Source organism: Dendroctonus ponderosae, unplaced genomic scaffold, assembly GCF_020466585.1.
Source record: "Dendroctonus ponderosae isolate FM_Combo_2020 unplaced genomic scaffold, Dpon_F_20191213v2 Dpon_F_20191213_1, whole genome shotgun sequence".
NCBI lineage: Eukaryota > Metazoa > Arthropoda > Insecta > Coleoptera > Curculionidae > Dendroctonus > Dendroctonus ponderosae.
This window is the reverse complement of record NW_026017110.1, coordinates 58,929,007-58,943,683: the sequence shown is the minus strand read 5'-3', so window position 1 is coordinate 58,943,683 and position 14,677 is coordinate 58,929,007. Positions and strand designations below refer to the sequence as shown.

At 36.5% G+C, this 14,677-nt stretch overlaps 1 protein-coding gene across 3 annotated transcripts; it reads right to left on the bottom strand.

Moving 5' to 3' along the window:
* Window positions 1–1,092: 1,092 nt before the first annotated feature.
* On the bottom strand, window positions 1,093–14,602 carry LOC109532894 (chromodomain-helicase-DNA-binding protein 1). 3 transcript variants are annotated; one of them, XM_019898022.2, is made up of 13 exons: window positions 13,780–14,602; window positions 12,633–12,709; window positions 9,052–9,232; window positions 8,541–8,988; window positions 8,125–8,454; window positions 7,823–8,064; window positions 7,459–7,737; window positions 7,119–7,399; window positions 4,504–7,029; window positions 4,304–4,445; window positions 4,069–4,220; window positions 3,658–3,933; window positions 1,093–1,783 (listed from the first exon to the last, which is right to left on the bottom strand). In XM_019898022.2, the coding sequence occupies exons 1-13, from the start codon at window positions 13,786–13,788 to the stop codon at window positions 1,585–1,587; spliced, it is 5,142 nt and encodes a 1,713-aa protein (XP_019753581.1). In that variant the 5' UTR covers window positions 13,789–14,602; the 3' UTR covers window positions 1,093–1,584. The 3 variants fall into 3 exon arrangements, with proteins under 3 accessions (XP_019753581.1, XP_019753580.1, XP_048517646.1); XM_019898021.2 differs by having other exon boundaries at window positions 3,658–3,936; window positions 13,780–14,599; XM_048661689.1 differs by lacking the exon at window positions 12,633–12,709 and having other exon boundaries at window positions 3,658–3,936; window positions 13,780–14,597.
* Window positions 14,603–14,677: the final 75 nt, after the last annotated feature.

Below are 14,677 nucleotides of genomic sequence, written 5' to 3'. Positions count from 1 at the left end.
AAAGAATTATTCGATATTTTATTATCAGTTATCAATTCAAGTTGGACCTCATATTACTAAAAACTGTTAAAGCCGAGATCCTATATCTGCAGGAGAAACATTAGCATAAACTTTACGATATGAACACTTTCAGTGTAGATTTTATTCCATTTTTTCAAGCTCAGCCTATGCAATACTGCTGTATATAATTGCGTAAATTTATGTTTTTGGCTTCGGCGGATAGTGGTTTCCGTGTCCATGAATTTCGTATGGCCAGACGCCGTCAGACGTAAAGACGAGTTTGGCGAACGTCGAGCGAGGGAACGAAAAAGTGGGCTTTTAGGTTAAAATCGCGGTCATTGTTACCAACCACTGTCATTGCCACCAAAACGAGTCAACATTATTGCTTTTTTTCAGCAAGAAATAATCGCACATGAGAACTATTTCCGAAAATTTGCGTATGAGAACTAGGCTTTAGGGCGCGAGCGATTAGAATCCGTTAACATTTTCTATGCACATTAAGGCATAATCGGAGATGTACGAATGCCAATTAAAATTTTTAACGAATTCTAATTTTACGCCCCATAAAACCTTCATATGGCGATTATTTTATATACTTACTCATATAGTGTAAGTTCCGTTTCATCCAAACTCAACGTGATAAATAACGCAGCTTTGATTTTATAAAAATTTTACTAAGTACAGTTTCAAATGTTCTAATCAAATAGCATAACTTATTCTCAGGTATTACGATATATTACATCAGTGTATGCCAACAAAACACTTGAATTTGTACAAACATTAGCGCCTACTAGCACCAAACAAAATATTAGACTAAATTAACGTAAAAAATAGAAACATACAAAAAAGTTACTTTCAGGAAATCCACGATGGAAACTCATTTACAAAACAAATACACCCACGGATTTCCCAAGTTAACAATCTCAAACTGTCTACAACTAACATAGTGTGTAACGGGAATTATTCCAGATCGGACGAAGGATGGTGAAAATCAGAATGGCGGGATGGGAGATAAAATCTCGGGACTTTATTAATCCGAGTATAAAAAACTTACACCTAATGCTAACAATAAGCCAAAATAAAACAACATAATCGAAAACATATGTCTATTTCTAAATATTTACAAATATGTAATGTGCTTTTTACATTGGTAAATTGCCGTCTGACTCACTATACAGCCCTGTAGTGATGCGTACCTCCTCCGAGATTTATAAATAGCAGATAGGTACGGCTTATATAACCAAAATATATAAAAGCGAACCATTTTATACATTTTTATTTAAATAATAGTAAACAAAATGCAAATTTGGAAACCGTCGAAAATCTGTACACATATAAAACAGTGCCTATACAACTCTAAAAATATTACTTTCGGCGATTATCAAACATACTTGGGGAGCCTGTCCTAACCTGTACCCAAATTCCTAAAAGTCCCACAAAAAAAATGAAGTTGCAATATATACATGAATCATCTTCATTATCGCATACATGAGTATAATTAAAATTGGCGTCTATGTCATTTTATCAGACTTATAGGACAGTCTCTCCTAGTATTGCAAATACTAAGACTGAAATTAATTGCTTTCACTGTGGTCGGCTTCTGTAGTAATCTCTGTCAGCAGTTCGCCACTCTCCAGTACTAAACCTCCCATCTGGTGGGTATATTGGAGGAATTCCAGGAGGGAAACCTCCTGCATAGAATTGTCTTTGGTTCATGCTTAATGGAAGCAGTCCTCTTGGTTCTCGGGAGTAACCGCGCCAATCAATCTTACCATCAGGCGACCTACAGAATGCCATGACAGTGACAACGAGAACTTTATAACGAACAAGGACAAAACGCAAATAATACTTTCACCAAAACAAAACCAAGAAGCGAAAATATAACCAAGAAAGCGAAAACACGGCCTGTATTTGAATAACACAGATCCGCAAAATATGCCTGCAAAACAGACAGTGAGAATAGTGCAGATTTGACGTGAGACGTCACTTGTCAGGTGTTAACAAATAAAAAAAGCAATAAACTGCAACTTAGGGCCAACTGCACCGCTTCGTCTTAGGCGTTAAGTGGAACTTAATAATTTAAGTTGACTGCACCGCAGTTAAAGCGCCACTTAAACCAGTCTAAGTGGCACTTAGCCTAAACCGTACTCGCGGTTCGGCTTAGCCATAAGTGGGACCTATACGCAAGCGTCGCGGATTGGTTGACGGGTTACACATATATACATAACCAAAAACACACTGTTGAAATCACGTTTAGGTTCATTCTTGTTCGGCGGATATCGGATATATATATATAATAAAATCGGCAGCGCTCTTACTCCAGGCATTGTCTTTTTCTCTCCACGTGCACGAGTCAGTCAGTGATTTAATTAAATGGAATACCCAATGAAATCGAAAAATACTAAATTACCAAAATGAATGCGCACTCCCAATTATACCAATTAGGAGAAATATCGGTTATTAGAAATATGCCCAGACTATAAAGGGATAATCGAAAACAAGAAAACTGACTCGTGCACGTGGAGAGAAAAAGACAATGCATGGAGTAAGAGCGCTGCCGATTTCAACGCCTCGTAACGCAAGTAAAGAATCTTTGCGGAAGTCCTACGAAAATAAAAATAAAAGAAGTCCGAATCGAATGGTTGTGTCCCAAGAAAAAAAAACGATAATACAGACCGGCAGTGGTGCAGCATTTACACCTTCCCAGGACCCTTCTAATGAAATTATTAAGTCAGAAATGAAAGCGGCAGATCGTAAAAGAGAGCGAGAAGAAGCAGAGCATGCTATATAAGTAAAATGCTTACAATTAGACATTGCTCCTAAGAAAGCCGAATTAAAAAAAAAATAAATCCGAAAAGAAAAAATAGAATTGGTGTTTTTATATAAATATATTAGTTGTACCATTAGTCTCTTTGGTTAGTCGAAACTTTTAAAAAAATGTGTAATCATCCAAATTATGAAAAAGATTTGCACGATTGTTAATCCGCCTTGGCACGCCAAATTCAATTATCTCCAATTCATCTATATCGTCGTCATCGTCCTATATTAAAGAATTTATAAAGAACGCCATGATTTACCCTATCAGATATCCGCCGAACAAGAATGAACCTAAACGTGATTTCAACAGTTTGTTTTTGGTTATGTATATATTTGTAACCCGTCAACCAACCCGCGACGCTTGCGTATAGGACCCCGGCTAAGCCGAACTGTTAGTACGGCTTAGGCTAAGTGCCACTTAGATTGGTTTAAGTGGCGCTTAAACTGCGGTGTAGTCAAATTAAATTATTAAGTTCCACTTAACTCCTAAGCCGAAGCGGTGCAGTTGGCCCTTAGTGTCCCTTAAGTATTTAAGTGACGCTTATGATGAAGACGGTGCAGTTGGCCCTTAGTGTCTGATTTTTCTTAAATAAACTTGAACGTGCGTTTCTCATTATCTGCACTATTCCTGAATGAGAAACTCACATTCAATTAAAAAAAAAAATCAGGCACTAAGTTGCACTTTATTGGCTTGCGGTTTATTGCCTTTTTTATTTGTAACACCTGACCTGAACGTTTAATTATCGAATTTAATTACGATTTTCCCTCCCGAAATTTAAATTAATCTTGAACAATTCCCCAACAAATGCTAACTTAAAATCTAAAACTTATAAATCTTACCGCTTGTCTCCACGGTTGTAGTCGCGCTCTCCTCTGTGATATCCTGGAACTCTTGGATAATCACTAAATGGCCTTTTGGGATGCTCGCCGGGAAACCGTTCTCTAGGGAGTCCAGTAGCAGACCATCTTTCATGTTCCAAATGCACGGGGGGAGCAGTATGCCTGAAAGTCGGTGCCGTTCTATGACGATTGTATCGATATTCCCCTTCCTCTTCAGTGCTGATCTCTTCTCGATTTCGCTTACGGTCTTTATCTGGATGTTTCTCACGTCTTTCTCTTCTTGAAAAAAAAAACACATTTATAAACTGTTAGATTATTAATGCGACAAGTGACATAACAAAAAATGAGTACTTGCAGGATTACAGTTTAGTAGATAGACCATATTCTAGTGTAAAACGTAGCTTTACTTACTTTTCAGTGCCATCCCGATGTTTCTTAGTCGGCCTTTCCTCTCTCTCATTATTTTCCTCTGGTTCGTGCTTCCTTTTGTGATGATGATGATAGTGAGGTTCTTTGTCGCTATCCTTCCGCGTTCTGTCCTTTTCCTTACTAGTCGATGCAACCTAGTACAAATAAGATTTATTTTAGTAACGGAAAAATATACATGTAAAATATATTTCTCATTTTAAACAAACATTACGCTAACCTGTTCACGATTTCGATCCTTCTTTTCCAATTTTTCTTTTTTCTCCGCTTTCTTAGCATCCTTTGCTTTGGCTTTTTTATAAAGCTTATACAACTTTTTTGCGTCATATTCTGTGAACTTCGACACGAAGTACCACAAATTACTAGAAATAATTGAACAGTTGTAATAATAATTAATTTAAGTTAGTGAAATATTCTTACCTTCTCCATTCCTTGATTTTTTCAGCATCAGTGTATTGACCTAACACAGTATTGATTTGTTCCCCAATCTGAATGAGACATTCCCGAGTATGTTGGACTTGTTCACTTTCCGTCATTGACTGATCAGGGTTGTCTAAAGCTTTTAAAGCTTTTTTCACTGGTCTCATTCTCTCTTTACATTCGGTGAAAATTGCAGGGTCCAAGTCTCCTAACACGTTGATGGCTTTTGGTTCATTATTAGCAGTGAAATGCATCGGTCCAGCACTCTTCTTTTCTTTCTTGGCCTTCTTCTTTTCTTTCTTTTCCTTTTTAATTGCAACGTCTTCGGCATCTTTGTCATTATTAATTTCTTTTTTGACAACGGGTACTTTAACCTTTTTCGCTGTCGAACTACTCACACTCTGGCTACTATGTAATGTCGATTCATCATTGGAGCTAAAATCATTATCAACTATTTCCTTAGATTTCGCGTCTTTAATCTCTTTAGCTTTTCGAGGTCTTTTAGGTTTTTGAACCTTTTTATTAGGATCGAGTTGCTTCTTTAATAGCTTCAACAGATACTCAGCTCGAGACTGCAAGTGCTTCGCCTGCGGTTTCTTATCCTCGTTCAACAGGACCTTATCACCAATTTTGAGAGAGGGATCAAGCTTTATTTGCTCCCAAGATCCAATACCATAGACATAAATGCCTCTCAGTAGTTTTGAATCTTCTTCTGCACCCCATTCAACATCGAAATGGGCGGGTTTCGTCCGGACCTCAAGCATCCATTTATTTCTTTCATCTTCATTTGTTGGTAAAAGTTCATCAAGGGCTGCTAATTCTTCTTCGCACTGCATCATAGTTTTTGCGTTAACTGATACACCGCCGAGCTTGAAAGAAGGTCCTCTTATCCGTTTTTTGCCTTGATTATCGGCATTGTTCGCGTCGTTATTCTCTTTGCTCTGTTCATTCATGTATGCTACACAGCGTTCATGAAGCAGTTCGCCCAGTTTCCGTAATTCTGCCAATGGTTTTTCTTGTAATTCTGCTTCGCACGCTACGGCTTCCAAACGTTTTAAAGGAGCACTGAATTTTTTGTAGCTTTTTACAAATCTGCGAATTTCGGCGTCAGTAAAATTCTTAATTTTTTCGCGGTTCCCTACAGGTGGACGCCCACGCCTTTTTGGTCTCTCATCATCTGATTCCTCACCCTCTATACTGGATCCGGATTCATCGTTTTCCTTTTTGTTCGTTTTCCTGTGTTCTGCGCCGTCCCCATCGCTCTCTGACTGATTAATCTGCTGAAGTGTTTTTCTATTTCTCGGTGGCAAGTACAAGTCTTCCATTTCTTTATTCCTTTCTTCATCCTCGACTTTCTTTCTGAGGTTTTCCGGGATAATTTCATCCCAATCTTTACTTTCTTCGTCATTCTCGTTTTTCGTTCGTACTGGAGAAGGAGTGGCATCTTCATCAAAAGCTGCAAAACTAGCCACTTTGAAAGCAGAGAGTAACTCGTCTCCAACCATTGACGGGGCTTCGTCCCGAGTCTCAGCTCTTCTTAAAATTTCATCTATATCACAATTAGGCTCTTCATCAACATCTTCATCTTTAAACAATTCTTCTGCGCCAAATTTCAGAATTGCTGTTAAGTCTTCTTTGTTAAATGGGTTATTATTGGTAGATGCTTTCTGATTCAGAACGGTTCTACCCGTAGTGTCCATTCTCTGTATAACTAAATGATCTAAGACCATTTTCTGTTTGGCGCGTTCTACTATCTCTTCTTCGACACTTCGAGCTGTCACCAATCGATAAATATTGACTTGGTTTTTCTGACCGATTCTATGTGCTCTTGCTTGAGCTTGCAGATCATTTTGAGGGTTCCAGTCGGAATCAAAAATTATCACCGTATCGGCTGTCGCCAAATTGATACCTAAACCTCCCGCACGCGTAGACAGGAGGAAACAAAAATCTGGAGAGCCATCAGCATTAAAATGATCCAATGCTTGGCGCCTAATATCTCCTTTAATGCTACCATCTAATCTTTGGAATGGAAAATGTCGTAACTGTAGATATTCGGCCAAAATGTCCAACATACGCACCATCTGAGAAAATATTAGCACTCGATGTCCTGTTTCCTTAAGCCGAATTAACAGCTTGTCTAGTAAAACCAACTTTCCTGAACCCCTCAATAAAGATTGCAATTTATCTTGACAAGTGTATTGTGGTTCAGCTTCTGATGGTTTCGTCAAAAAAGCATGATTGCAACACTTCTTAAGCTCAATGACAATATTCAGAAAAGTGTTTGATGAACCTTTCACACCTTTCCGTAAAGCGTTGTAATTTTTCGTTAAAATCCACTTATAATACTGCTTTTGAATTGAAGTCATTTCAACTCGAAGAATTTGTTCTACTTTAGCGGGTAACGATTTCTCTACGTCTTTTTTTACTCTTCTCAGAATAAATGGCTCTAACTGCTTATGGAGTTTTGAGTAGCCCTTTGTAGATGCATGTTCATGATCTTTTTCGAATTCTTCCCACGTCACAAACCTATGACAAAAAGAAACACAACAATTAGACCAGTAGAAAATAATTTGGAGTTACATGGTTAACTGAATTGCGATCAATGTAAAACTTACTTATTTGGCATGATGAAATGCAAGAGCGCCCACAGTTCCTTCAAGCTGTTTTGCAAAGGAGTCCCGGTGATTAAAAGGCGATGATTAGTATGAAATTCCATAAGAGCTTTGTATAACAACGAATCATCATTTTTCAGCCGATGAGCTTCATCCACTAGCAAAACTGCCCAGCTTAGACTTCCCAAAAAGGCTTTATCCTTAAGAACAATTTCATAGGTAGTCAAAATTGCGTTGAATTTAAGCCTTTTAGAACCATCGTAACACCATTCGTATTGACGAATCTACGGATAACCATTGTATATGAATTCGGCGAAGGTTCAACTGATAAATATGTACTTACAATTTCTCGTGATTGTACGTCTCCTAAATAAGTGACGAAGTTCAATTCAGGAGCCCACTGGGCAAATTCTCTTTGCCAAGAGGTCATCGTGGAAAGGGGTACCACGCATAAGAATGGCCCATGAAGGTTATGGGTATTAAATAAATAGTAAAGAAAACATATTGTCTGTATCGTTTTCCCCAAACCCATTTCGTCTGCCAAAATAACAGAGTTTTCCTTAGTCCATGAATGAATCATCCAATTCAGTCCATGAATTTGATAGTCTCGTAGAACTAATGCCTGGAATAAGCAAATTAATTGGTTATTTTGGTCAGAAAATTAGTACATGAATTAACAATTCGCTGGTACATTAAACATTACTTACGTTTTCCTTGCCCATCATATATTCTGGCTGACTTTTGACCTCGTGGAATTTAGGGCGGTATTTTAGCACTTTACAATGTTTTGTAGGGGTTTTTGTTGATTGTTCACGTCCCTGAAACTCCTGGACTTTTTGCGGCCATTTTCTGTGAATCAATAAAGAGTCTTCCCAAGTAGACTCGGCATAGGATAAACTCTCCCACTTCACAAAGAAATCAGTACCTCCGTCTGGTTTATTGTACATGGCTAAAGTAAAAAAAAATAAGTAAACACAAACCAACCTGTTTAAGAAATGAAAAATATTACCAATTATTCTTTCCACCTCATTATAACTTTTCAGAAGCTCTTGCGACAATTCCAATTGGCATTCATAATATTCAACATCTTCCGGCGTTGAGTAGCTGATCCATTTTTGTATTTCGGCATCTTTTTTCATATAGTTGTCTAACTTTTTGATCCCTTTAACTTTTTGTTCCTTAAGAGTCTGCTCAGATTCCCATGTGTTGTGAATGTGCGCCCAATCTTTCCATTTTATTAAAAATTGATATTCGGTATTTTCATAATCATTGGGATTTACGTCTGCATTTAGATCCCCGTGTTCCTCAACATAGTAGCAGGTCGTTATATTTCCAGTAACTACAAAATATCAACATATTATCCAGTGACTGCTAAAGTGGGAAGTCTTTTAGGCTAGAAGCTAAAAAAATTGTTTCCAGTCTCACCTCCTTTCTTTCCTCGCCGTTGTGCTAAAACTCGTTCAATGGTCTCACATTTTTCTTCCGTGACTGGTTCAATTAGCTCTGATGGGTCAACTTCAACTAAATCTTCAGAATCAGTTTTCTCTTCACTGTCTTCTTTGTAACTAACTGCGGCTGCTGTTCGTCTGGAAACCGTTCGACGTTTTTCGTCTTCCGAGTCTCCATCAGTAGATTCATCTGAACTATATCTAGTTTTCCTAGTTACGATCCGTTTTTGAGCAGTAGCTCGGGATCTTGCGCCTACGCGTTTGCTTGGAGGCGGACGTTCTCTCTCACTATCTGACTCCGAAGAGCTGGCATCATTATATTTCCATTCATCGCGGCTAGTTCTAATTTTACTGTTGCCATCCGGTCTCGGCGGTTCGCGTTTTGATCTTGCAGAACGTCGAATTTCCGGCTCAAAATCTTCATCCTATCCATTTTTAAGTGGGATTTAGAATAGAATTACTATCGCAAAAATGTTGTAAATAAGCACCTCGGAGTTGTGGTCTTTGGACGAATCAGACCTAAACTGCTCTTCTGATGGACCAGGAATACTCGAAACGAACTGTGAAGCTTGTTGAGTGTATTCTTCATTCATTTTTAATGTCTCATTATCTGAACCATTGTCACCACCACTTTCCGACCCTGAGCCTGAACTAGATGATCCTGAGCCGCTGTAAGAGTTTCTTCATCTCATATATTCGTACAATTACTATCATGCATATTAGAAACTACTTATTTTCACGTCCAGGTAAAAAGATAAAATGCAGCAAAAGAATTACAGATGGGCTGATAAACAATATTCAATTAAAGATAACAGTAACAACACCCTTAAAAAAATGTGTTTCTGTTCTCGTAAGTTAAGTAAAATTTGTTTCAAGCCTTAAAGTAACTCTTGGTTCTTGCATTATTCGCTGTCAAATAGTACCTATTCGTTACCAACCCTTAGATAACACCAATAGCATATATTCACTGAACACTATGTGTATTTAACAAATATGTGAACGATCGACACTGCATATTAGGTTAAAACAAACGTGAGAAGAAACGGGAAAAAAAATTCCACGTTAGAACTATCAATGGTTGTGTGCGATTTCCAGTGTTAGTCCGTTTAATTCTACACTGCCGACCAATATTATGTCCATATAATTACGAATTTCAAAAATAATGAGTGCGTTGCCATGGGGATGCATCCACTCTAATGAATCTACTTAGACAGAACGTTCACACATAATATGAGGTAGGCTGTTTAAACAGGGTGTCCCGTAAGGACATGATCAAAAGGATACTACGATATTCTTTGCATCAAAAGGATACTACGATATTCTTTGCATCAAAAGAAGACGATCTGACCTAACTTTTATTAACAAAAACTGTCTGCCTTCTCTGCTGTTGATGATCAAAGTTGTACAAAAAAATTTTCTTTTTCGAAATATCGGGAAAATGGTGCGAGGTATTTTTAGGTGAAACTCGCTGTGAATTTGTTCTTATGTAAGACTTTATCACTTACCTTGTAAGAATTACCACTTAACAATATTAGACATTAACTACAAATATCGTAATACGAGGCATAATTTAATTGTCAATCAACCTCACCAATTCGATTCGAATGACTTTTTCTAATGAAGAAGTGACCGACATGGTCAAAGAATTAGGGTTTTGCGAAGACAACTTGCGTGAAAACGTACGCGTTTACGCGGCGCATATTTGCAGTTAATGTCCAGCATTGTTAAGTGGCTAGAAAACAGACATATTTTTTGCGCAAAAATTATGAATGTTACAAGACAGAGCACAAAATTGTGGATAAATGATTAGTGCATCAACAAAAAAAATGAATTGATTCCATCCACCAAATAAAAAGTTCAGGTAGTTTTTGTATCACGACACTAAATAATTCACCACTTGTCTAAAACGGCTGAACCCGATTGTTTTATCAAAATATGATTCTTACGCAAGAACACATTCACAGCGAGTTTCGTCAAAATACATCGTACCATTCTCTCCATATTTCAAAAAAGATATTTTTTTTGAAGAACTTTGACCATCAATAGCAGATGAGCCAGACATTCTTTGTTAATAAAAGTTAGGTCAGATCGTCTTCTTCTGATTCAAAGAATATTGCAGTACCCTTTTGATCATGTGCTTACGGGACACCCTGTATATACCCATGTAATCTGTTTTCGTTTTCATTTTGATTTATTTATTGGACTGAGTTAAGCTGAATGTAAGAATTTCCATTTTGTCTGTAATTTGTGACTGTGGTCCGTTTCTTTGCCGATGTATGATTACATTTGTACTGGATATTCGCTATATTGGCAACTCATTTGCGTATTATATTGGGTTTTACTATTTTAGCCTTGAGAAGACCCCAATAAAGGTCGAAACGTCGGCAGATAGTTGAAGAGTGACGTTTTCATCATTGTCCCACACCTGCTACCTTCACGTTAATTGAAAAGAATGCAGATCATAAATCAGCTGATACATATGTTTAAAAGCATAAACCCCCTCTAAGACTGATGATTATGGAATAGCTAACAACAAATATAAAGTTAGAAGCAATAAAGATATAGCACATTTTACAAATCATAATCAGCTATCAATTTCATATCTTACTATAGGTATCTATGCGTCATTTTAACCTGTTGAATAATGTGGTCAACGTACTTCAACTGATAAAAATATCGAATTATTATTTCATTTAACATCTCTCTAATATAAACAAAATATAATTAATGAAACAACGAAGAAAATGTAGTAAATTTCAAAAGAATTTTCTTGATATCTGTTTCTGGGGCAAACAAAATGAGCGGGGATTTATTTTCTGTAATCGCATAACACTTCGTTAAAATAAGATGACTAATATGTTTGGTAATTGGCTGCATTCTGTACTAGCTAATATAGAGCAAGTAATTTCAAGAATATTTCCTCCCCGCATAGTATTCTATCTATAGTGTGATAAAATTATCATGAAAAAACCTCAATTTATTAATATTTCTGAAACCGTAACGAGACATTTATTGTAACTTTACAGGCTTTAAGATAAGAGTACTACTTGTTTAGTAATTACAATGTTTCCAGTCACATTATCTCGACAATTTTAAACAAAAAAATGATCAGATTTTTTTTCAGATAAAATCAATGATTCAGATTTATGTTCAATTTGAATAGAAAATGGTCTTACTTTTTTTGTAGGTCATACTGTCGTTTGGACAATCCTTTGCGTAAGGGAGTTTGAATTAATAACTTGCGATTTACTAAATTTACTATCGCCCGCCAGTCACGTCAATATTTGGGATTTCTTAATAGGTATTTGATACAACGGTTATCCTATAAATTAAAATGCGTATGACTAATCCTCAGAGATGAATTGCTACCATTATTTATAACCACAGTAGATAAAAAACTAGGAATAAAAATTAAGGAAATATATTTGAAAAAACGCCTTTGAATCCTGCAGAAAAATATCAATACTTCAATCAAAAATCCTATAGTTAAAAATATTATTTGTTGAGCAGTTTCGAAGATTCAATTCAAGAGACAAATTATTTATAATAAATGGAACCATTGTTAAGAAGAGAAAGGCTGTGTAACATAATGCAAATGTTTAAAATTCATAAACATAAGAAGTTTAAAATTAATAAGGATAAATGATTGCACGTTTAAAAGCCTACCTATTGTAAATTTTCTCATTGTGAATGAACCAAAGGAGCATTTAAAACAATAGAACTATAGGTATACACGCCGATCAATAAAATTTATCAAATTTAAACAGCATATTTATATCAGTATACCCATGTAGAAAGTGGCTTGAGACTTTTTCACATTCTACATATTTGTTTTCTAATGTAAGAGAAACAATTGATATCACAACTCGCGTATAAAATCTCCTACCTTTAGTCGACCTCTTGAAGTCTACGTTGATCTGCAGATATCAAAAACACCCCCCTTGAGGTAACATTTAACAGCAAATGTTTGTCAGAACCCCACCGCAAGTTTAAAGAAAATGTCATAAAAAACCATCAGTCCGCTAATAATTAATTCAGTTTAATGCTCAACAATTTACTGTGTACTAACCTATCCGAGCCAGAATTCTGCTGACTATCTGATGAACTCCCACTGTCTGATCCAGACTTGTCAGATTCTTCACCACTCTATAAAAAAGGATGACAAAGATTACAACAATGATATGACCCATCATATGACCTAAGCTGTTTCAATACGAAGAAATGCAACAGTTCAATCATGAGTATTAACTAGAAACACCAGCTTTATTACTGCTTTATGAGACCCTGTATAAAATTACCGGGCAATCAGTTATAAAGCTGATCAAGCAATCCTCAAAGAACCAAAACAAACGCACAAAACTTGTTTATGAAGTAAGGAATTCTTCAGGCAACCGGCCAAAGGATTTCGCGTGATTGGCGATTAAAGAAAGGTGATAAGAAAGTAACACAACCACCACGTGTTAGTCTAAAATTTGCCCACCCTAGCAAGCAATCAAATGAATAAACTATAAAATATAAAACACTCTAATCCACATAAGACTGCAAGGGTGTTTTCTGAGAACAGACAGTTTATAAAGTATAGTTGCGCCCCCACGTGCCTTTCGAACATTTTGTTCATCAATTTAGGATAAAAACGTGGTAATAGTTAAATAGCAAACATATGGAAAGGTGTTTCGACGAATGAACTAATTAGAAGTTTAATTTAATTCTTCACATACGTATGAAAAGTGCATCTCATTACTACCCTTAGAGGTGAAATAATCATTGCACTATAAAGAAATTATAGAGGCGCAAAATAGTTAGTTACATAACAAATCCATTATTGTAAAGGTGTAAAATAACAGTCACAAATAATCAAACGTATTTTGTAGATAAAGGGTAGCATTTTGAGCATAGAAACGACTATTTTTAAGTTAAATTTACTCAAAAGGGTCCACCTTAGAAATCGAAAATTTTGGGCTTAGTGGCTGCAGGAAAGTCCAAAGAACATATATAAGCAAAAAAACGAGTGGTACACACATCCCTTAGTAAAGAAAAATCGAAAACCATTTGTAAACAACATTATAAGAGGGCACAATTAAAAATATGTTAGAACCATGTGGACCACGCCCTTGACTGGGCATTGCCAGGACCACGGGGGGACACTCGAAACCAATTGAAAAACCATCTAGATCACTGTTTTTACCCTGAAATAATAACTTAAAGGGTAAACTTACCTCGGGCATGGTGCAGAGTGTTTTTGCCAAACTACTAAATAAATACACAAACTAGGTCGTATCAAATATCTTTGGGGTAAAGTATACACATTCCCGAGCAAGAATCCAAAAGAAAACTTCTCAAAAGTTGAGTAGTAATGCAGAAATATGAACTTCACTTGATATATCAGCAAAGTGCGGAAAGGTTACACGCCATTTTGTTCCCCGACACGGATAAAGAAATTAAGTAACAAAACTGAATAAGAAAAACGTTTCTTTTCCACGGTATTATTAATATTCCTTCTAAACACGCGCTTTGAGGTTAAATTATCGCGATTCACAGAATCCAAGAGTTAACGTTGCACTACTTTTAAGACTCCAAGTTATACACACTGAACACCTCGGCCATATTGTAAATTGTGAATAATCGACAACGGCGATAGCGTAGCAGTACTACTGCGCATTTGCACGTCACACAAGATGGCCGCCTTTTCGAGCGGGCGATTCAAATTTAGCCAATAATGAAGCAGAAACGGGCGGTCGGCACTCTTTAGAAAGCGATGGATTTGGTTTGAACATGAAAAATTTACTGAAATGGAATGGAGTCTATTAAAATTTACGTCACATCCTGCCCGCGAAATTTAAAATGTTCTACAGAACGATTCTAGAACATTCCACTAAGAAGATCACTTGAAATACGGTGTAATTTCAGACAATTTGGACGACGTGAAACGAAACGTGTACAAAATAATCGATAAAAACGAACCCAGATGAAAATGTGCGATAGTTTTTCCTTTATATTAGGAAAACAAAACTGAAAATCTAAAAAATGTCGCTATATTCGTAGGGAAAAATTGTTAAAAATGCCGCAAATTTAATAGATGGCTTGTAGAATATTTTTAATAAAAAATTATTATTT

What these genes read in the sequence shown, in the direction of transcription:
- LOC109532894 (XM_019898021.2), bottom strand. An exon ending in CAGAATTCTGGCTCGGATAG is followed by an intron (nt 9,233 to 12,632) that starts GTTAGTACACAG and finishes AAACTCTTACAG; the next exon opens with CGGCTCAGGATCATCTAGTT. An exon ending in CATTTCATCATGCCAAATAA is followed by an intron (nt 7,030 to 7,118) that starts GTAAGTTTTACA and finishes TTTTTGTCATAG; the next exon opens with GTTTGTGACGTGGGAAGAAT.